Below are 24,490 nucleotides of genomic sequence, written 5' to 3' on the forward strand. Positions count from 1 at the left end.
AAATATTCATATATGTCCATGCTTCTCCATAAATGTTAGTGTGCTATGACATACCTTCCAGGTTATCAATTGAGACATCTTGTAATAACACTAGTGTATTTTTATTAGAATAGTCACCCCTCTTGCCTTTGAACCAAAGGAAGACGATATTATTTGTCCCACCCATGCTTTTTTAAATTTATCATGTTCCAATTTGGTAAGACGTTTTTCTTGCAAAAAAAATTATATCCACTTTTAATTCCCTTAAGTATACCAAGACCCTCTTCCTCTTCCCCAGCCCATTTATCCAGTTAATATTAAGACTAATAAACTTTAGTGTTTTATCCATATCATTTTTATGAATGTCTTTTCTAGAAGCAAGGAATAACATATTGAGTCACTTTTCCTTGAAATGTCAGGTGATGTGAGTGAGAGGTAACATTCCTTTGCGTTGGGGCAGACTTGACAAGTTAAATGCTGGAAGGATGTTTCCCCTTGTGGAGAAAGTAGAACGAGAGTGAATGTTCTTAGAATAAGGGAGTGTCATTTTAAGGCAAAGGTGAAGAAAAATTTCTTAAAGGGTGGTGAGACTTTGAATTCCTCAGTCTAGATAAAAGTGGGGGCAGAATTCTTGAATGTATTTAAAGCTGAGATAGACTTTTAATCCGGGAAACTAAGATTGTTGAAAAGTTGGAGCTATACTTAAAGTGTAGAATGGCTTACTCCTATTCCCATTATCCGGCATCTAAGGGGATCGCAGATGTTGGATATGCTAATTTTCCGGTTCACTGAGACTCATTCTTCCAGTGCCAAACAAATATACCTTCATTAAGAATACTGTTTAAAAGACAAAAGACAGTGAAAAACATAAAGTATTTAGAAAAAAAAATGAATATTATAGTCTTTTTATTATGTAAAGTTCATTTTAAACAGGTAATTCCTGTAACTTACAAAATTTAAGTTTGAACCTTGGTCACGAGCACTGTAACAGCATTGCACTAGCTGCAACGCTAATGGTGCCACCATCATAATTAACACCTCCTTGTGAAAACTCATCTTGCCTCCACACCAGTGTCCAGGTCAGGCCCTCAGTACAACCCGGCTCCCCTCCACACTGGGTTCCCGGTCAGGCCCTCAGGCCACCTTCCTTTAAATTTGAACCCTATTTGCGAGCACTAATAGCGCTGAGCTAACGATGGTGCCAACATAATTAATCCTCCAAGTTGACAGGTAAAAGCATTACTAATATATTTAATGATATACTAATAAAGAGACAGTTGCCCCAGCGCTGAGTGGCATTGGCCAGTTTATCATCTTGGGTGCTACCATTTTATTCAAATGGCATTATTGAAACTTAATTCAAACTCCTGCTGCGGGCGAGGCATGATTGAGGCTCTCTGCTGGCTGAATGTCTGCTACTAAGGGGTTCTGTGTTGCATTGGAGAACATTTACTTGTACACTTTTAAACTTCTAGTTAAAACTTTGCTATTCTTACTTAAAATCCATTTATTGATTTATTTCTGCTGATATTTGGCAGTTGTTTGAACTCCTGGTTGATTGAATGCCAGATAATGGGGATTTTACTGTATTTAGTTGTTAAATGTGTTTGTTCTCTATCTGCAGCCTTGCATTTTATGAACTAATCCATGATCAATCATGGTATTGACTATTGATAATAGAAATTGTGTAAAAGTTAGTTCTTCCTCATTTGTTTAACCTGAACATCTAAATACTATTTAATTAGGGGAAATCAAAGAAAATAGTACTGTACTTCAAGAAATAAATTGCAATTTCCAGCTGGTGCTGTATGGCAAGAATACGTTTTTTGGTCCATGACCTATTATACAGGTTGCACCTCTCTTATCCGGTGCTCTTTGGTCCAGCACATTTGAATCTGTTGCTGTTGGTGAAAATTCCTTACAGACAGCACAGGACTTGAACCCCGGTCCTGATAATTGGAGCTGTCAAGGCATTGTGCTAACTGTGCCACCCCACTGAAAATTCATTTTCTGCATTTACACTTGGACTTCTTCCCTAGTGTATTCAGTGATGAATGTGTCAAAAGGTTTCACCAGGACATTGTGACCATGAAACGCGGTATCAGGGCAACTGGAATCCAACAGTGCTGACTGACTATTGTTTGACACTGACGTGAGAGGCATGTTTTTAAGCTTCGTTCTACCCTAGATGGGGGTTAATTTCTGTCTTGCATTTTCTGTGCTCCGACAATGGCCAGGTCGCAATGCCACCAGTTGGAGGTACAACTTGTACTAACTTCTAATAATTGTTCAAGTTGATTGGACTTTTACCATCTTTGAGTTTGCATAACATTTTCTGCTGTTTCTTAGGTCGACACTTTGGCTTGTTTTTAAATTGGCTCTTTTTAAAATTGCCATCTCGAACACTATCAGCTGTGAGTTTAATTTGCAGGTGCTATCCTATCCGAGTATTTGCTGAATTTTGCATTTTATTTCAGAATTGTATCGGGCAGTTTCATAGTTGTACAGTTTAGTGCATCAGTGACTTAAATTCATAAAGGTGGGGATGACAAAGCTCGATTTGGAGCAGCCAATCATTTTACATGGATAAAATAGTAAATTTGTTCAAAGACTGATATTTAACTTGAACATTAGATTATCAAGGGTCTACATTGTATTTTGTTTTGTATGTTGAAAATACTCTGCATTAAGAATGTGTGGAAAGATGGATAATAGAACATGGAACAGTTCAGCACAGTCTAGGCCCTTTGGCCCACATTATTGTGCTAACCTCTGTAGAATTTGTGTACAATCTAATTCTTCAGTCCCTCTTGGCCCCGAACCCTCCATTTTTCTTGTATCCTTGTGGCTATCTTAAGTCTTTTACACATCCCTATTGGCCTCTACCACCAACAGGATGTTCCAGGCATCCACCAGTCTGCAAAAATAAAATTGTGTTCTGACATCCTGAAACTTCTCTCCAATATGACAGACTCTCCAATATGGTGGCACTGCCAGAGCTGTTGCTAGTGTGGACATGCAAAGAGCAGGGAACAGAGACACAGTGCTCCCACAGGGTCCAATCGTCCAGTACGACCGTTGTCAGGTTCCCTCAGGCTTTAAATGGCCTGTTAGTGGAGCCAGTGGTGGTTTTATTTAAAAATGCTCTGACTGTGGGGGTCTGTGCCCAACGTGGCAGTGCCTATGAGCAGAAGCAGCCACAGAGGGTTGTGGACTGTCGGGAAGCACAGGGCATCAGAAAACAGGGAAAACACCCTGTTTGAGAAGACACAAAGGAGACAATCAACAGGCCAGTGACTATGGCAGCAGATCAGTGAGGGGTTCTGCAGCTGAAGAGCACAGGCGGAGGGAGGGGAGGGGCTGTTGGTGACTTGAGGTGTGCAGCTTGCAGCTGGTGGCAACTGCAGTTGACGGATTCACACCAGGCGGCGGATAGCTGGAGACTGGCTGAAAGGGTACCAGGTATTGAAAAAAGAATATGAGAGGGTACCGAGGACACTGAAGGTTTCCGATTGTGTCAGAGGTTTGGATCTAGAACTCGGGCTGCTTGTGGTTTGGTGTGGACTCTGTGGCTGCAGCAGCACTGGAGGTGAATCCATGGACCCTCGGGTACTCTGAGGAGACTCTTTTGATTCTCTTCCTCTGATTGTAAGAGGTGCTTCAGGCAATTTCTGGAGATGGTGAATTTGTCTGCTTTATGGCAAATGAAAGCAAATTCTGTGTAATATTGCACTGTTTCTATTATTTGGCAATAAAGGAATCCAAAAACTTGCCATCCACCTTAAATGGATGTCCTCTGGTATTGTCCACTTTTGTTATCGAAGGAAAAAGTTATGGTTGTCCACTCTATCTAAACCTTTCATAGTATTACACACCTGCTAACCTATTATCTTATCCTTTGTTGCTTCAAAGAGAAAAGCCCTATCTTGCTAAACCAATAATGTACTCTGTCAACAATCTTTCATCAGAATTTGAGTTGAGAGGAGGGTGAAGAGAACAAAGGGACTGTTTGAGATGGTGTGTGAGGAAAAAGTAATTGAAAATATATGATGGTGTTGGCTGAGAGAAGCTGGTGAAAATATGCCAACTGCAGTCAAATTATCTGGTGATGTGAAAGGTGATAAATTAGATAAAGGAAAAACTGTTGAAACTGAGAGGTACATAAACTGGAAATACTCAGCAGGTCATTTAACATGTGGAGAGGAAGAAATGTGAGTAAATATTTGCTTTCTATCTCGTTCTGATCATCAGCCTGCAGTGTACTATTTCTGTCTATGCATCACTTGATTATTTACAGCATTTTCTTTCTATATCTGATTTCCAGTATCTGCTCTTTTTAAATCTTTGTTTGGAAACCCATCTACTTAATCACACTTACAAATCTGAGAACAAACAACTTGTATCTTGCCTTTTTAAATTTTTCATTCAAGTTTTTGGTTTAGCATATTGAATGAGCAGCTATCTGACTTGAAAAGGATAATAATTTAGATGTTGCACTTCCTACAATTCATGAAATGTTCACCCTCAAACTATTTAGTTTCCTGACAATAGGTAGACAGGCCAACTAGAGAAGAGGCTGCACTTGATCTCGTATTGGGAAATGAACCAGGTCAGGTATCCGTGCTCTCAGTTGGCAAACATTTCTGAGAAAGTGATTATAACTCTTATTTATCATAATGCTGGAGCAAGACTGGAAAAGATAAAATTAGAAAACGTAATAAGCAAGATCTACTCGGGGGGGGGGGGGGGGGGGGGATGTAGAAAGTGCGACAAATGTTTCATGGCACTCTGCACAGTATATTCCATTGAGGCAGGGAGAGGATGGTAAGGCTAAAAAACAATGGTATGCAAGGTTTATAGAAAATCTAGTGAGAAGAAAAGCTTACAAGGTTTAAAACTAGGAACTGATAGTGCTCTAGAAAATTAGAAGTTTGCCAGGAAGGAGCTCAGAAAAAAAACAGGAGAGCTAGAAGGGGCTATGAGGAGACCTTGGAGAGCACAATTAAGGAAAATCCCAAAGCATTCTCCAGGTATCTGAAGAACAAGAGGAGGAGTCACACGAGGATAGTACCCATCAGGAGTGTTAGTGGAATCGTGCATGGAGTTGGAGATGGTGGAGATCCTAATGAATACTTGGCTTCAGTATTTACCAGAGAAAAGGATGTTGGCAACTGTGAGGATGACTTGGGGTGGACTGACGTGCTTGAGCATGTTGGGAAGGAAGATGTGTTGATGCTTTTGAAAAGCATGAAATTAGTTAAGTCATCAGGATTAGATGAGATTTACACAAGGCTACTTTGGGAAGTGAGGAAGGAGATTGCTGAGCCATTGCCAATAATCTTTGCATTGTCACTAGGGATAGGAGGAGGGAGGGTTGCAAGTGTTATTCCCCTGTTCAAGAAAGGGAGTAGAGATAACCCAAGGAATTGTAGACCAGTGAGACTTATTTTAGTGGTGGACAAGCTGTTGGATAAGTTCCTGAGGTTTATAACAATTTAGAGATATATAATATGATTGGGGATAGTCAGCATGGCTTCTTAAGGGGAGGTGTTTCACAAGCCTGATTGAATTTTTTGAAGATATAACGAAGAACATTGAAGGTGGAGCAGTGGATTTTGTTTCTTTGGATTTCATTGAGACATTTGAGTAGGTTCCCATGCTAGGCAATGATGGAGGCCTTGCTTTGTGGACACAGAAGTGGCTTGTCCAGGGAAGGTGGTTGGAGATCGGTGGCCAGTAGTGTTCTGCAGGGATTGGTTCTGCGACCCTTCCTCTTTGAATTTTAACTGGATGAGGAAGTGGAAAGGTGGGTTAGTAAATCTCTTGATGACAGAAAGTAGGTGGTGTTGAGGGTAGTTTGGAAGGTAATCAGGGATTACAGGGGATGCTGAGATGTGGCAGATGAAGTTTAACCCTGAAAGGTACAATGTGGTTAATTTCAGTAGGTCAAATTTGAAGGGAGAATATGATGTTGTAGGAGCTGCTCCACAGGTTGGTATTAAGAAGGCATATGGTGTGTTGGCCTTTATTAACAGAGGGATTGAATTCCAGAGCCGTAATGTAATGTTTCAGCTATTCAAGACCTTGGTTAGACCCCACTTGGAATTTTGTTTGGTTCTGATCACCTCATTACAGGCAAGATGAAGATGCTGTAGAGAGGGTGGAGAGGAAATTTACAAGGACGTTGCTTGGTTTTGAGAGCATGCCCGATGAGGAGAGGTTGAATGAACTTGGCCTTTTCTCCTTAGAACAACGGAGGATGAGGGGTGACCTGATTGAGATGTTCAAGACTATGAGCGGCAGGAGAATTACTCTTGTGGATGGCTAGAGGCTTTTACCCAGGGCTGAAATGGCTAACATGAGTGGCATAGTTTTAAGGTGCTTAGGAGAAAGAACAGGGGGTTAGTTCTTTAGTGTTGGGTACATGGAGTGCTGCTGACAATGTTGGTGGGAGGCAGGTTCAATAGGATATTTTAAGAGATTATCTGATAGGTACATGGAACAGAGGAAAATGGAAGGTTATGCAGTTGGAAATTCCAGGCAGTTGGTTGGGTGGGTTATAAAATCATACCCCCACGCCTGTTCGGCTCCGAATCATGGGTCCTCTACCGGCATCACCTATGGCTCCTAGAACGCTTCCACCAGCGTTGTCTCCGCTCCATCCTCAACATTCATTGGAGCGACTTCATCCCTAACACCGAAGTACTCGAGATGGCAGAGGCCGACAGCATCAAATTCACGCTGCTGAAGATCCAACTGCGCTGGGCAGGTCACGTCTCCAGAATGGAGGACCATCACCTTCCCAAGATCGTGTTATATGGCGAGCTCTCCACTGGCCACCGTGACAGAGGTGCACCAAAGAAGAGGTACAAGGACTGCCTAAAGAAATCTCTTGGTGCCTGCCACATTGACCATCGCCAGTGGGCTGATATCGCCTCAAACCGTGCATCTTGGCGCCTCACAGTTTGGCGGGCAGCAACCTCCTTTGAAGAAGACGCAGAGCCCACCTCACTGACAAAAGACAAAGGAGGAAAACCCCAACACCCAACCCCAACCAACCAATTTTCCCCTGCAACCGTGCTTGCCTGTCCCGCATCGGACTTGTCAGCCACAAACGAGCCTGCAGCTGACGTGGGCATTTACCCCTCCATAAATCTTCGTCTGCGAAGCCAAGCCAAAGAAAGAAAGAAGGTCAGCACAACACTGTGGACTGAAGGGCCTGTACTGTGCTGTAGATTTCTGTTTTATGTTGCATCCAGTCATTAATAAATAGCACAAAACATTTAATTATTACTATCTTGAAAAATAATTTATGCAGGTCATCTGTAACTTGAGGAGCTCCTGCATTTAGTACGTGTGCACGCAGTTGAAATTAAAGTTTCAAAGATGTATGTTGAATGCTTTTCTCCATTCGGAATGTGACTTTCAAATTGTATATCTTGTTCCCAGCCATAAGTGCTGTAAATAGGAAATGTAACAAGTTGATGTGCTGTTGATAAATAAATTATTTAATACAAAAAGTTTGTTGATTTAAAGGGAATATTGAACAGGACACAATGCCTTTACTCGCATTCTGTAATGAAATCTGTCATTTCTGACTGATGACTAGTCAGATGAGCCCTCTGGTTTAATATTTCCTCAAGCCTGCACCTCTGATTTGGTTGAGATTTTGCAGCAGGGCGTGGAACTGCACATTCATGACGTCAAGAATGTTGCCAGTTGAGCCACATTGATGTTCAGAATTGCTGCTGTGGTTAGTTCTCCAATATGACTCTTGAAACTCCAATAAGCTGCTATCAAGTTGTTTTGAAATCCCAGCTGTTTTCAGACCTTCCTTTATATGTGGGGCCCTTGTAGATTCAGGATGATCCTGGTCTAACATCTTTGTAAAATTAGGGAGGCCACATTTCTATACTTAATTTAAGCTCATTGATGTAATATCTCACACTTTAAACTCTCTGCTCCAATTGTCTGAAAAATAAAGTGGGTCATGGTATCAATTGCTGTAAAACTGAATAATCAGGAAACGTGCTTGACTAAAGTCCAGGGGATGCTGGTTTATCGAGGTTTTCTACCAGCATATTTATGAAAAGTTGGAGTGTGAATGCAAGTATTTGCCTTAAGAATGAGAAATGTGAATATGGATTTCAATGTTTTAAAATTTAGTATTTGAAATTATTATATTCCATTAATATCATATAAACTTGTAAACTAGTGAAGAGATCAATTCAGATTGTCTTAAAGTTAGCAATGTTGAACCGTAAACTGAGTACCACCTTGCTGCTTATAAATGATAATTAAAGGTGAATTTATTGTATCATCATTTGTATTCTGATTTCAAAATGTTTATTTCAGTGAATGATAGTGTCTAGAAAGGGTATGTCCCTTAAGGAGAGAGGTGCCAATGTCCAACCGGCCTAATTACAATACAGGGGGGTCACTGCGACGTTCACAGAGGAACACTGCCGGGGCCCAGCCACAAGACGAAGCTGCAGGAGGAAGGCAAGTAAAATGCATTTTGTTAAAAATTCTTTACTTGTGGTCTTGTATTTTTAGAAGCCCATGGTGAGATGAAAATTTGCCAGCCAGTGAGATGAAAATTTGCCAGCCATGAATCGACAATTGTTTGAGGGCATAATCCCATGGAGCTTTCCTATTTAACATTGTTGGTACTGTCAGCAAAACATGCTTTATTCAAGAAATGGAGAAAAGTCAATAAGCAACAGTCTTGATATTTAATCTGAGTGATAATTTTTGGAAAAACTATTTATAGTTTTGTAAAGCAATATATTTTTTGATACTGAACTATTCCAAATGCAGAATTTCTTACTCAATTTGGTAAAAAATTACAAAAAGCACTAACTTGACATTCCTGTTGCATGAAGCTATAAAATATGCATTATATATACTTGCAGTACCTAAATGAGATGATGAATTATTTGATTTCTTGCTGCAGATTACAGTCAGAGGAAGGGAAAGAGAAGCAGATTCCAAGAAGAACAACTGCAAAAGCAGCAAAATTGCAATCAGACACTACCTCTGGTCAATCCAGAGGGCGTGTGTCACGAAGGTATTGAACATTTTTATTAGCAGAATAAATATTCATGGATTGATGTTGGGTTAAAATTAATAATGGGGTTTAATTATCAATTTTGTAAAAGCAAATTGAAGTAGCTTTGAACATGTAACATTAATGTCCTCCTAAGTGGAATCTTGGTCATAAACTGCCTTAATCTGTTTAGGGCAAGGGCTGGCTCTACAAGTGAAGAAACATGCACTGCAGATTCTTGAGTGAACAAATGGGAATGGGGTTAGGCAGCAGCCGTGGAGATTTGGGATCAAGACCCTATGTTGAGGCTAAGTAAAGAAAGCAGAAAAGCTGAGGGGACAAAGAAGCGAAAGGATACTGGACCAATGAAGATGGTGGAGGTGAAAAACAGATAGGGGAGGAGATGGTTAGGAGGGGAGTTTGAGAAAAGTGGAACAGGTACCTTTAGATGTAGGAAAAACAACTTCCATGCTGTTATGTTGTAATCTACCCCAGAGGAATATAATGCGTTCTTCCTCAAGTTTAAATTTGGAGCATCAGACTCTTCCTGGATCTACTAGAATCCACTGCAATTCTATCATATTTGCAAGTTTAGAACTTCTCTGGATCCAGTTTCCATCTATCATTTACCTGTCCCTGTTCTACTTTTCTCAAACCCACCTTCAAGTGTGCCCCCCTCTCTCTCTCTCTCTCTCTCTCTCTCTCTCTCTCTCTCTCTCTCTCTCTCTCTCTCTCTCTCTCTCTCTCTCCAAATCTGCCACCTTCATCTGTCAAGTATCTTGTCACCTCTTGGCCCCACTCCCTTTTTATTCTTGCGATCTTCCCTTCCTAATTTGGATGCTGCAAAGAATCCTGATCCAGAACATTGACCCCCCCTTCTCTCCATGGATGTAGGCTGATCTGCTGAATCCCTCCAACTTCGCTCTTTAGGATCAGGTCTAGAACACTTGAAAAGATAAGTTAATGAGATGTCATGGATAAGACGTCATTTCATCGTCGGGCTATTTCCATTATCTGCTTAAATATTAAAACTATGGTGCAACTTGTATTTTGAATTTAGCAATTAAATATGACTAGAATGATGATAACCTGCATTTTCATGAGATGAGGTCTGAACAATTGCAATAACCTGATGGAATTTTTAAGTATCTTTTAATAGGATATTGTCATGCTCTGGACTTGGCTGTCCATGGCGTTTTATAGATTAAAAAAAATTTGAGCTCCATGCATCTCTAGATTTTGACATTGGTAAATCAGAAGGTAAAGTTATACAAGATAGTTCAGAAAATTATGGCTTTTATCCATAGTCTTCTCAGTCAGGTGTTAATGTTTTTAAAAGTTGTATATTTATATGTACAATGTTTTTGATGGCACAGATTATTTTTGATTTTTCAGGAATTCCAGGAGCTGTAGCTCTTCATCAGTCGCATCTGTCCCACAGCAAGAAGATAGAATTGGGTCAGAAAGACCCAAAACTGGACAGCCTAAAAGGGATAACTCCAGAAGCAGCTTAAGAGGCTTGAAACGTGGACCAAGTCCTGATCACGGCAGTTCAAACTCCACCTGCTCGGCAAAAAGATCCAAAGCACTTCAACCCACTGAAAATCCTGATACTCAAAAACACAAGCTGCAAACCAAGTCCCCAAAGAAAAGAAAGCCTGTGCAAGATCAGATAAGAACTGCTCCAGTGGCATCAACAAGTAAGGCCCAGAGCAGAAAACAGACTGGGTCTGCTGGTGCCTCCCCTTTTCAAAAAAGGAAAAAACTTGAACTTGCTGCATCTATAAGTGATTCTCTGGCTGACTCGATCAGTGCTGAAGAAAGGTCTGCTAAAGCAACCAAGCTGGCTTCAAAATCAGCCACCTCAGCCAAAGCTGGGTGTAGCACTGTCACTGATTCTTCTTCCTCTGCCTCTACATCATCATCCTCCTCTGCTGCCGTGCCTCAGGGAGCTAGGGTAAAACAAGGAAAAGATCAGAATAAAGCTCGTCGTTCTCGCTCGGCTTCTAGCCCCAGCCCTCGCAGAAGTAGTCGGGAAAAGGAGCAGAGCAAAACTAGTAGTTCCTCCAAATTTGAGTGGGCTGCTCGTTTTAGCCCAAAAGTTAGCCTGCCAAAAGCAAAACTGTCACTCCCAGGGTCTTCCAAATCGGAGACTTCAAAACCAGGGCCTTCAGGCCTCCAAGCAAAGTTAGCCAGTGAGTGGTTGAAATTGTTTTGATGAAATACAAATGAAGAACCTTGCATTTAAATGTCCTGATTTGGGTTCTGTTGAAGTAAACAATTCATGGTGTAGATGAGGTACTGAACTAAAGCTTGAATGCGAGAGACAAATATGTATTGTATAATTTCTATTCCATAGTTAAATTATTATAGGTATGAAATGCAATTCTTTTCAGTTTGTGGTCCTATATTTAATGCAAAATGTCAACCTTCTTCCATGTCATGTCACTGGTAATTTTTGTAAGAAATAAATTGGAGTGACATAATATGTTGGGAAAGAAAATCTTCCAATAATTATTTTAAAGATGTAACCCTTGCCCAAATGTTTGTGGAAGTGGGAGAGGTGGGTAATTGTGAGAATTGTTGCAAAGTTTTTTTTATTGGTTAAAAATAATCATCTCTGTCCAAGGAAGCAAGTTTTTCTCTGTAATCAGCTATGTTCCTATCCTTGTGTGGCTATTATATCCTATTGAAATGTACATCTGCTTGAAATGTGCATCTAACTTGAGCATCAACTTTGATTTGTCATATGATGGGATAAATTCAGTTTGTAAAAGGAAACCAGTATTCGGTTTTTGTGGTGGGGGGTGGGGGTTGGAGGGGGGCGATAAGCACAACAGGGCTTTATCCTTAAACCAGTCTCCATAACTGCATTATCCTGTGAAACGAATAAATGTAGAAATAAAGTTGAAAGATTCCAGAAGGAAAAGCCAATTAAAATATTTTCAGAAGTTTTATTGTTTCAGGTCTGCTAAATTTCAATATAACTTCAGTTATTCAAAATAAACATGTACCCTTTATTGTTGAAATTTTTAAAGGCTTGAGAAGATCTTCTAAGAAGCGCAGTGAATCGCCACCAGCAGAGCTCCCCAGTTTGAGGCGGAGCACACGGCAAAAGACCACGGGCTCCTGTGCGAGTACCAGGTAAATGATTTAGAAACCGATTTCAGCTGGAACTACTTTTTAATGTTTTGCCAAATTTCTGAAACTTTTGAAATTCTTGAGGCATGTTGAGTGAACAACAGAGGTCTTAAGTGTTTCTACTGTTATTTGACTATTGGTAACTGAATTCCTCCCCACAGAAATGTCTGAATTGGTTTGATACCATTTTCTATCGATTATTCAGTGGAGTGGAATTTTTAAGATTTTGAGGCTTTTTTTTCCATTAATCTTTGATCTGTTTTGTTTGGCCAATTTACTTTTGATCAGATTCAAGATGCTGATCTAGTAATAACATTAATGGAGTTTTGGAGTTGAGGCAGTTTTCAGTCTGAAGTCCACCTAATAATTTATAAAATATATTAGCCAGAAATTGCATTTAAATGATATATAGAGCTTTAAATCATTAAACATTTAAATCATCAAAACTGATTTGACAAAAGGCACTTGAAGGCAGATGAAGATGGGTTTATCTCAAAAAATTATTGACAAACTTGCATTTCAGTCTACTACCCAAGAATCATTTCTAAATTATTGAACTTGACAGCTAGCATGTAAAAGGAAATTTCAGAATCTTTTAAAACTTAACGAGTAGCATGCAAAAGAATAAGTGTAATGTTTAACCAAGATCTGCCAATCAGAAAAGAGGACTGTGGCCCAGTTTGCATTATCCGAAATGGTTGGGACTGGAACTATTTCAGGTTACTGAATTTTTCATATAACTGGTGGTCATTGTGTTTTTTTAAAAACACCCAAGTAGCAACAGCAAATCACTTGTAACAATATTTAAACAACAGCAAACAGCAAGGGAAAGCTTTTTAAGCCTTGAAATAATGTTGAATTCTCACCAAAAAATGGCTGCTGCCGATCCTTGACACAAGCCCAACACCACAGCTGATCCCTGACGTGTCCCTGCTGCTATCACCGATCCCTGGGGAGGCATCCCAGTTTGGTGGAACACTCACTGATGAGTCGGCAGTCTCCTGTCTCTTCATGGGCTCATTCCAGCGTTGCGTCTTGGTTCTCAAGGTTGAAGCCCGACACGGACCCAGTCTTGGCCTGCATACATTTCACCTCCCAATCCCCAACGCTGATCACGGACACCTCCCCACTCTTCTTAATGACACTGGAGGACAAGGGATTCTTCTGACTGCTTGCAGCTGTGGGACAGAGGCACGCAGTTTAAGAGGGAGAGCTGGAGAGAAATATCAATGGGGTAGGTAAAGAAGAAGTGGAAAGAGAGAGAAACTAGGACAATCGTCATTCTAATTTCATGCCAGGTGAATTTTTTGGTTTCAAAAATAAAGTTGGTGAACTGATGATTTCTGATTGTTTTAGATATCCTCATTAATTCAAAAAATTTCAGAGGTGAATAGACATAACTTCTGCATCAAAAAAAATTTGTGATAAATGAAAATTTCGGATAATTTTATTTCAGATAATCGGAGTTGTACTGTATTTGTTTTGAAATAAGTACAGAATATTGCAGAAATGCAGTTTATCATATGTATTTGCATTTAAAACTTTAAATTTTTAAATATACTTGAATAAATTTGATAAGCTATAAGAGAGCTGAAATTCTGCTCCATGATGTCTGTGGATAAGGCCAAATTTAAGCTTGGTATTACACATTTTGAATTGCTAGCTATATTTTTAAAAAAAAAAGGTAATTTTTAAAATATTGGCTGTGGATGATCATTCGTGTGCCATAAAAACAATTTAGTTTTGGAGAGAGATACGATCAACAAATATGGTGAAAATACACAGAAGAATTGTAAAAAACATTCATCTTGGAAAAATTGTAGGACTCGGCACAAATAGTAGAAACAGTTCAAACTATTTAGCAATCTGTAGTCTCCTGTTGGATTTGGTGTTATCCACTATTAACGTTTTCCTAGTAATCTAGGCCCAGGAATGCAGAAGTTGAACCAGCTAAATTTTATTAGAGTAATTGACTTTATTTCTTGCTGCAAAATAGGTGATGTAAAGTTGAAATATTGGAGTAATGCTAAGTTTCCGTTAATGAAAATAAAATGCTGAGGAACATTGGGTCAGGCAGCACCCTATTCAAAGACCCTTTGTCATTCTGATACAAGTTGTACATTTCTTATCCGGCACTCTGTGGTTTGGCATGTTTAGATCTTCGGCCATTAGTACAAACACCTTACAGTGCGGGACTCGAACACTGGTCCTGATCGCTGGTGCCATGAAGGCATTGCGCTAACTGTGCCACCCCACAGTATTATTTCCTGTTTTAAGTTTTGTCCTACTTTTGATATTTTTACATCGGTGGTTCCCTTTGGTATCAGTTTCTGTTTTACGCGATTTTCTGTTGCCCGGAAATGGCGGATTGGTGGTACAACTTTTACTACCTGACCTGTTGAATGTATTCTCCATTTTCTGTTTGATTTCAAATTTCCAGCCTCTCCAATTCAAGTAGCAGGTTGATCCTTCCTGCATTGAGATGTAATTAGAAGTGCTCTTATGCTCAAAACAGCAACTTCATAGTTCAAATCCAGAGATGAGAGAGAACTGGAGTGCTGCTTTGTTCAGGTGTAGTCCTTGTATTGAGGTATTAAAATGAAGAGCAATGCCATTGAAAAGCACCACAAAAGAAGCACGAGGTTTACAAGTTAGACACCACATTTTAAATGCTACAATGGTGATTAGACTGAAAAAGCCTGCTTCTGGAGTATATAACTGAAACATTCTATGTTTGATAGATTGAACAGCCAATACATTTTTTTTCTTCCTGGGGTGATGATAGAAAATACCAGAGAATACCTGTTTAACATATCTGGAGGAAAATTTAGGGGAAATATAAGGTAAGTATTTTTACGTAGTGATGGGTGCCTGGAATGCATTACCATGTTGGCACTGGAGGCTGGTACAATACGGACATTTAAGACTTTGATAGGTAAATGGATTTAAGAGAAATAGAGGTTATGGATGTGAGATTGGGAAGGATTAAATTGAGTAGGTTTATATAGGTCAGTACAACATCATGGGCTGAAGGTCCTATACTGTGTTGCAATGTTTTGTTCTCGGTGAAGTCTGAATCTGCCACAGTGCATTATCTCCGAACCATCTCAACTTGAGTAAGAATTAGCTTGGAATTTAACTGACCTTTTTCTCTTCCACACTCCAAACTAGTCGGCGAGGCTCTGGCCTGGGTAAAAGAGGAGCGTCTGAGGCTCGCCGACAGGAGAAGATGGCAGATCCTGATAACAACCAGGATGGAGCAAATTCTTCCGCACGCACAGAAGATGTACCTCAAGGAGCATCAGGTAAAAGAGTATTTCTTTATAGAACTAAAGAACATTACAGTACAGAAACAAACCCTTGACTGTACCGATCCATTTTCATGCCTGACCTCCACCCAGTCCACAGCGCTCCACGTAGGCTAGGGCAATCGACTTGAATGAATACGAATCAGTTTTACCATGAAAGAGAAATTGTTCTAATTTCTTGCAAATTAAAAATTCAAGCCTGTGAGCATTATAGAGCAATCAATTTTGAGCTTTTTAAACTCCTGTTGTGAAAGGTAATCACGAGGAATAGATTGCTTCTTCACTGATAACTGTTTTCTGACCAAGCTAGCAAATTTGTCAATGAAACCTCACCATTGCTAGCATTTCCTGTTCAGGCTATTTAGTAGACATACAACACGGTAACTGGTCCTTTCAGCCCACGAGCCCATTCCGCCCAATTGACTCCAACCCTCAGTACATTTTTGAATGGTGGGAGGAAACCAGACCCCTTGGGGAAAACCCACGCAGACATGGTGAGAATATACAAACTCCTTACAGTGCAGGATTTGAACCCTCGTCCCTATTGCTAGCACTGCAACAGCGTTATGCTAACCGTGCTGTCTCACTCTTTCTCAGGATTTTGAGGTAATGGATTATAAATTGATCAGTAAAATGATTTACAGTACACTTATTAAAATTTAAATGATAATATGCAGTTGGAGAGTCGTATTCAAACCCCAAGAAAAAAATGTAAAAGATTTTTGCCAACATGCAACTTATTTTCATCCTTTTAAATGTTGAAATGAAACCTTCAGTAAAATAAGCATTTTTAAAAAAAAATATAAATTCGGGCTTTAACAGCAAAATGCAATGACTGTTTTGTTCACTGCAGCTTCTAGTTCTGTTGCTGGAGCTATTGGAATGCCAACCTCTGGAGAGAGTGAGTCTGATGATTCTGAGATGGGCCGGCTACAAGGTAAAATCATTTGGGCAAAATGTATTAATATAGTTGTGCACTGTATATTTGCACATTTGCATAAATCCTCTGAAGCCAGGTTGTATCTTCACAAATAGAGGTAAAAAATAATCTTGTGAAATGATGAGAGAGTAACATGAGTCTCACCGTGGTCAAGATGAAGGAGATGATCGTGGACTTCAGGAGGATGAGGAATGACCAACCTCCACTACATAGTAGTAGAGACTGGAGAGCACCAAGTTTCTTGGAGTTCACTTAACGAGTGTCCCGTTGTGGACACTCAAGATCTCCTCACTTGTCAGGAATTTGCAACAGCACTTTCTGAGAAGACTGAAGCAGGCAAGGTTACTGGCGACCATTATGTCCTCCTTCTATCAGAGCTCTATTGAGAGTGTCCTGGCTAGCTGCATCACTGTGTGGTACTGTTGTTGCAGAGAAATGGATTGGAGATCAATCAACAGGACCAAAATAGTGGCAAATACTATCACCCATCGACATTATCTATCGGGATCGTTGTCTGAAGAGAGCGTGCAAAATCATTGCACCCCCTTCCACACTTCACACAGTATCTTTCAGCTGCTCCCGTCAGGGAAGAGAAACAGGAGTACCAGAGCCAGCACCTCTAGGCTGAAGAACAGCTTCTTCCCACAGGGAATAAGACTGCTGAGCGACCAGAGGAACAGCTCACACTAACCATCCAAAACTTTCATTTGTACCAAAAATATATTTGTATGTATAAATAAAAGACTTGTTCTGCATAGGTATTGTTTCTCTGTATGTGTTATGTCTGGTTGTGTGTATGCATGTTTTGAACAGAGGATTGGAGAATGCGGTTTTGTTAGGTTGTACTTGTACAATCAAATGACAATAAACTCCTTTTTTATTGTTCAGATGGGCTCCTTTATCCAAATGATTCAATTTGAAATCTTTTTGGAATGGAACTGCTTTGCATGAGAAGGTATTAGCCCATAATAGGACATTGGGATGAAAGAGAAGGTGCCTTATATAATAGCCAGCTTGCTTGGATTTGTCATTTTATAATCAGTGTATCTATATTGATCTGGTGTCACAAAATCTACTAAACTTGGACGTGGTCAAATTTGCCATCCATATATACAAACAAACGAGATTCTTTGAAATTTTGAGAAATAAAAATTAAAAGTGTGGTGCCAGTTTTAATCTGGGGGTCATAAAATTTGTTTTTCAGCATCTTGTGTTCCTTGTGCTGCCATCAACATGGGAGATGTAGGTCAAAGAGTAGAATTACTGGTACAGAACTTTATTTCTTTTGGAAATGTTTCTCTGCAAAGCATGCTATCACACAATGTTTTGTGACAATTAGTTGAAGACAACAGTTGAGCTGCTTCACAAATTTCAGATTCTTGTGATGACACTGTTATGCTCTAACAGGTCTTCAGATTGTTAAATAGAAGATTACTTTATTCTTTTCCCCATCATGAATATTTTTCATTTTGTTAGTCTTTCACTTTGTTCTCATTTTTTGTTTCCTTGAGTTGAAATAGTTCAGCTTTATATAATAACCCAGTCTGGTGTTCATATATCTTTGTTAAAAGTTGGTGTGAATTCTTATGCACTACTTGGAAAGTACAATGTACTTGCCATCCATCTTGTGTGAACCATTCACTGCAGGGCCTCATTACCACAAATTTCTAGGCTTGCTCTTGGAAACTGTTGCTGAACTATATACACTTCTTTACTAAAAACATAAAATTAGTTGGCGCAATTAGTGTAATGGTTTGTGCAAAGCTATTACGGTGCTAGCGACCTGGGTGAAATCCGACACTAAGGAGTTTGTATGTTCTCCCCATGTCTGCATATTTCCTCTGGGTGCTCTGATTTCCTCCCACCCTCCAAAATATACAGGGTTGTAGGCTAATTGGGTGTAATTGGGCAACATGGGCATGTGGGCTGGAAGGGCCTGTTACCATGCTGTTTGTTTAATTTTGGGTTGTCATCCCTCTCGAGTTCCATGTGAACCAAAGACTATAGTACTTCAATGCTTTACCAGATCAAAACTTGTTCTTGTCTTCCAGCTTTATTGGAGGCACGTGGCCTTCCTCCTCATCTTTTTGGTCCTCTTGGTCCACGAATGTCCCAACTTTTTCACAGAACAATTGGAAGTGGAGCAAGTGAGTAACAATGTGAATATTTAATCATAGAATTTAGTTTAAATTTGTTTAAAAAGTTTGTATGAGTCAACAGGAACATGCAAGATATCCTTTATTTTGCCACTTGTTTGTTTCATATTAATGAATTTGCCTTGTTGAATGTCAAGTCTGCCTTAAAGCATAAGCCACATGCAAGAAAAAAGTTAGTTTGCTCTGTAATTGTACCATCGTGTTCAGTTGAAGAATATCCTATTTTTCCTATTATAATTTTTCTTTAACACCATCCATTTTTCCACCAGCTACAAAATTGTACATATTTTAGATTACTAAAATATTTTTCTTTTTTTTTTGTCTTGAGTTTACAGTTTGGAATTGGCAGAGTAATTTTCAGCCTGAAGCTTGTCACCTAATTATTTTGTCATGCTATCAGTCAATGTGAATCCTGAGGTAGTTTTTTTGGAAAATTTTATTTAAGAATTTTGTAAAATATTACAAGGAAAGAAAATACAAAGATACAGATATATAAAAAAGAAAAGAAAAAATACAAAATATAAAAAAAATACTAGTAATATTGCCCCCCCCCCACTAACTACACTATCTTAACTCTTTCCCCCACCCCTTGGAGTGTAAAAAAAATTATACATTTAAAATGAATTAATCAACGTGCCAACTCTTTACATAACTTTTACTTAAGATCATTCGCCATACAATCCAAATATAAACTCCATATTTTAACAAGAAAGAATAATTATTTCGCAAATTGTTATTTTTCCAAATGTAAACATGATTGCAGTTGATTATGCCATCTTTGTATATTTTTATTTTTCCAAGTTATCGCTACACATTTTCTTGCAACCACTAATCCTAACTGCAAAAATGCCAATTGTGGCTTATCAGCCAATCCCATGTGACCCAATAAACACATCATTGTACATTGTATACATCATTTGCAAATCGATTGTAAATAAATCTCTCAAATATTTAACAACTTTTTCCCAAAAAGATTTAACTTTCTTACATGTCCATACACAATGCTTAAAAGTACCTGTCTTTTCTCCACATCTAAAACACAAATCTGTTAGACTCAATCCATATTTCTTCAATCCTTAGGTAGTTTATTCCAGATTTCTGGACACAGAACAATGATGGTGTTTGTACAAATTGTGATGCACATTGGAATAATGTGGACTTTAATTTCATTCTGGCAGTTGGAAAAAAATTCTCTTTTTATTCTCTATTTTTATAAATTTAGAGATACAGCGTGGTTTAAAAAAAACATTCTGGCCCACAAGTCTGTGCCCTCCAAATAAACAAATTAGCCTACAACCCTCATACATTTTTGAAGGGTGGGATGAGACGGGAGCATCCGGAGGAAACCCACACAGACGCAGGCAGAGGGTATAAGCTCCTTGCAGACAGTGCTGGATTCGAGCCTGGATCATTGGTGCTTTAATAGCGTTGCACTGACTGCCATGTTAACCATGCTACCTCCCTGTTTTCTCAGCATAATTAATTTGCACACTCAAGAATGGTCTTGAGATTGCAACAAATGCAGTAAAAATAATAACTCAATTTTACAATTTCATTTTTAAGATTCAAAAGCACAGCAGCTTCTACAGGGTCTACAGGCAACTGGGGATGAGAGTCAGCAACTTCAAGCCGTTATCGAAATGTGTCAGTTGTTGGTAATGGGTAATGAAGAAACGCTGGGAGGATTTCCAGTGAAGAGTGTTGTCCCAGCTTTGGTATGAATCCTAAAGAAATGTTTCATTTTACATTCAAATGCTGGAAAACCAGATTATTTTCACTTGCATAAAAATACTTACAAATATTGAATTGAATTTGGAATTTAAATTTGAGTTTGGGGCACAATTGTGTAATATTGCCGTAAGCTCAAAACCAATGCATGTAGTTAAGCTTTTGCCATTTTAGTTATGCAGGGGAGTAATTTCATATCTATTCATTATTCTATTCCTTCCTGCATTTCTGGCATTCCCAGGACTTTTGGGATCCATTCCTTTATAAATTCTTTCATATCCTTGCCGCCTTCATCTTCCTTAAGGCCCACTATCTTTATATTATTTCGCCTACTATAGTTTTCCATTATATCCATCTGAGCTAACAACTCCTGTGTTTCTTTAACTTTTTTGTCACTTTCTTCCAATTTTCTTTTTAAGTCGTTCACTTCCATTTCTACTGCCATTACACGTTCTTCCACATTTTCTAATCCTTTCCCTACATCTGTTATGACCAGCTCTATTCTACTCACTTTTTCTTCTGTACTTTTCATTTTTCTTTTCATTTCACTAAATTCTAGTGTCAACCATTCTTTTAATGCTTTCATTTCTTCTTAAAATTTTTTAAAATCTATGTACTGTCCATTCATTTTACCTCCTATTCCTCTTTGCAGAGCTTGGTCTTCTTCTTCTTCTGTATCTGCGCTTGGGTTTGTGTCTTCTATTTCTCTTCCTTGTATTTGTGTCTCTCTTGACTTTCTTGTTGAGCTGCTTGTCTCATTTTGTTTGGTATTTTTTCCCATGATTTCTTGATGTTGGTCCTCTTCTTCTGGGCTGGTTATCTGTTGTCTCTTGCTTCCTTTTTTCTTTCTCACCCCTCCCTTTCCAGTTGCTTTCTTTATCTCCCAGCTGGGAGCCCTGCTGTCGGGCATCCCTCAGGTGTTTGTGCTGTGGAGTTTCACTCCACAGCTGATCCCCCTTCCTGTCGGTGTTCTCCTTGTCGTGCACATAGCGCATGCACAGTAGCGCACCTCTGTTTGGCTCAGGGAGACGTTTCTGAAGTCCCATGGTCGATGGGTCACGACCCTGCATGGTCTCCACTAACCTCGGGGAGCGGGCTCCTCTTTCCATGGCGGTTCCCTGCTTTTTCGTCCAGGTAAGGCCTTCACCTTTCTCTTCCGGCATCTTTCCTTCTTTTCTTCCCATTGTTTTTGGTTTTTCTTTCTTCGGTGCCATTTTCTCCACACCTTTATTTTGATTTGTTTGTCTGGGGCTTTGCTTTTTCTTCGCTTTTTCTTCTTTTCTGGAGAAGGCTGGTATTCTCCTACCGGCCACTACTCCATCACGTGACTCCTCCATACCTATTCATTGTTAAATTGTAACCCCAATCTGAACTTTCACTACCTTAAATTTAGATCAGTGTTTGTCTTTTATCCATGTAATGTTGAGATGACTGAACAGCCCTCATGCTGTTAATGTCCAAGCTCTGCACAAACCTCTGGGTTTAGCAAAGGGCGTGGGAGCCTTAAATTATTAGAGGTTATTTTTGTTGAACATAGTTGAGACGCAAAAAAAGTGAAGGAACTCCAGCAGTTGTATTTTGTAAGTCATTTGATTGGCTGATGCTTCATTGTTTAATAGTACAAATCTTCTAAACTTCAATTAGATAGTTTAAATTTAAACTTCATGAAATTAAATGCTTCACCATGGATATGATATAGGCTGATAAGGATTTGAATACATCTGACAGTCAAAATTTCGAAGGCCAATTGTTAATTTGAAATCTGGGGTTATTGTGAAATTGTTGAAGCTGTTAAACTGATGTTGTAGTTGTCTCAAATAATGATGGATCAGTCGTTGGTTAAATAGCCTTTGCTTTAATATGTTCCTGCATACCACCCTTTGATTCAGTTTCTAATCTTTTGTCTGCCCATGACACTTGAAATTTATACTTGTTATCATCAATAACTTTTCTTATTTCTTTGTAGATAACTTTGTTGCAGATGGAACATAACTTTGATATTGTAAGTATTTTGGACTGGAAGAGTGAATGAAATATTTTCCAAGGTTCTTTATTTATTAAAGTGTTTTTTTTATTATTATGGTAGATGAACCATGCTTGCAGAGCATTGACTTACATGATGGAAGCTTTACCGAGGTCATCAGCCGTGGTTGTTGATGCAATTCCAGTCTTTCTGGAAAAGGTGAGATCAATTGACCAATTGCAAAAAACTGTCCCATCATTGTCAATGCCTTTATCTTGCTGCCCTTGTCCTTGTGTCAAAATGACAATTGGTAACACCAGTTAAATATATTTCCGTAGTAAAACTAATTATGACCTTCACTGCTGACTAGATTTTCAGAGTTGTGACTTCAGTCACTTTTGATCTGGGAATCTTGATGGTTTTTATCTGATTTTTGGAACATGTATATTTAAACATGAATATTTTCAGCAATTGATGCCTCCTGATTTGTTTTGTTTCCCCATGCCCTCTCATTAACCTACATTATCAAGACCATGCAGTATGTAAATAATTATCTTTTGTACTCTTCCAAGGAGGATTATGGTTTTGTTTGGGGTGTGAATGTAAAGCATGTTAATCTAGTGGTAATCTTACAATCACATTTAAGCAAAAATTGCTGCAAAAAATATATACAATATAATGTCAATGTTTTCGGTTAGAAGCCTGGTTACTTTCTGATTGTTTTCCTGTTGGATTTCTTCCTTCAGCTGTACACTAAAGGTTTTGTAGATACAATTAGACAAGAATACTACACCTAAATGTCTCATTACCTCTCTACTTTCAAATTATTGAGGATTATGGTTTTGTTTGGGGTGTGAATGTAAAGCATGTTAATCTAGTGGTAATCTTACAATCACATTTAAGCAAAAATTGCTGCAAAAAATATATACAATACAATGTCAATGTTTTCGGTTAGAAGCCTGGTTACTTTCTGATTGTTTTCCTGTTGGATTTCTTCCTTCAGCTGTACACTAAAGGTTTTGTAGATACAATTAGACAAGAATACTACACCTAAATGTCTCATTACCTCTCTACTTTCAAATTATTGAGGATTATGGTTTTGTTTGGGGTGTGAATGTAAAGCATGTTAATCTAGTGGTAATCTTACAATCACATTTAAGCAAAAATTGCTGCAAAAAATATATACAATACAATGTCAATGTTTTCGGTTAGAAGCCTGGTTACTTTCTGATTGTTTTCCTGTTGGATTTCTTCCTTCAGCTGTACACTAAAGGTTTTGTAGATACAATTAGACAAGAATACTACACCTAAATGTCTCATTACCTCTCTACTTTCAAATTATTGAGGATTATGGTTTTGTTTGGGGTGTGAATGTAAAGCATGTTAATCTAGTGGTAATCTTACAATCACATTTAAGCAAAAATTGCTGCAAAAAATATATACAATATAATGTCAATGTTTTCGGTTAGAAGCCTGGTTACTTTCTGATTGTTTTCCTGTTGGATTTCTTCCTTCAGCTGTACACTAAAGGTTTTGTAGATACAATTAGACAAGAATACTACACCTAAATGTCTCATTACCTCTCTACTTTCAAATTATTGAGGATTATGGTTTTGTTTGGGGTGTGAATGTAAAGCATGTTAATCTAGTGGTAATCTTACAATCACATTTAAGCAAAAATTGCTGCAAAAAAAATATATACAATATAATGTCAATGTTTTCGGTTAGAAGCCTGGTTACTTTCTGATTGTTTTCCTGTTGGATTTCTTCCTTCAGCTGTACACTAAAGGTTTTGTAGATACAATTAGACAAGAATACTACACCTAAATGTCTCATTACCTCTCTACTTTCAAATTATTGTTTGTAATCTCTTTTCTATGATCCAGATGATAAAACCTTCTAGGAGTTGTAAAAAATTTGTTGATTGGTAAATTAGCTATTTTGAGTTGCCCCAAGTGTGAGGGTTATTGGAAGAATTTGGCATGGAATGATAATGGCTTCTGTAAGGTAAAACATCATGAGATGGGAATGTGTAAGGAGTTACCCTGCCCTGTACAGGGCTGTAACAAGATGTAAATGCATCCTTGTACTTACAAGATAAGAGAGACATTGATGGATTGAGAGGCAGGAAGCTAGCAGGGAAAGGATAGCAACAGTTTTAGTCATTGGACAAGTAATGATATGATGATGTTCTAAGCATGTATCCAAGGGTATAAAAAATCACCA

The 24,490-nt window shown here is 38.7% G+C and overlaps 1 protein-coding gene across 8 annotated transcripts in view; it reads left to right on the plus strand.

The window, feature by feature from the left end:
* trip12 (thyroid hormone receptor interactor 12) overlaps positions 1-24,490 on the plus strand; it is a 121,223-nt gene that overhangs the window by 25,562 nt on the left and 71,171 nt on the right. For all 8 annotated transcript variants that reach the window (XR_011344336.1, XM_069897335.1, XM_069897334.1 and 5 more), the window contains 10 exons: positions 8,335-8,481; positions 8,936-9,049; positions 10,424-11,223; positions 12,067-12,172; positions 15,341-15,474; positions 16,331-16,414; positions 18,469-18,564; positions 20,137-20,288; positions 22,268-22,303; positions 22,388-22,483. Coding sequence is in view for 7 of the 8 variants with exons in the window: in XM_069897335.1 (XP_069753436.1) it covers positions 8,384-8,481; positions 8,936-9,049; positions 10,424-11,223; positions 12,067-12,172; positions 15,341-15,474; positions 16,331-16,414; positions 18,469-18,564; positions 20,137-20,288; positions 22,268-22,303; positions 22,388-22,483 (1,716 nt within the window). In the remaining variant the exon portion in view is untranslated. The remainder of the gene's footprint in view (positions 1-8,334; positions 8,482-8,935; positions 9,050-10,423; positions 11,224-12,066; positions 12,173-15,340; positions 15,475-16,330; positions 16,415-18,468; positions 18,565-20,136; positions 20,289-22,267; positions 22,304-22,387; positions 22,484-24,490) is intronic.

The sequence above is a fragment of the Narcine bancroftii genome, chromosome 9 (genome assembly GCF_036971445.1).
Source record: "Narcine bancroftii isolate sNarBan1 chromosome 9, sNarBan1.hap1, whole genome shotgun sequence".
NCBI lineage: Eukaryota > Metazoa > Chordata > Chondrichthyes > Torpediniformes > Narcinidae > Narcine > Narcine bancroftii.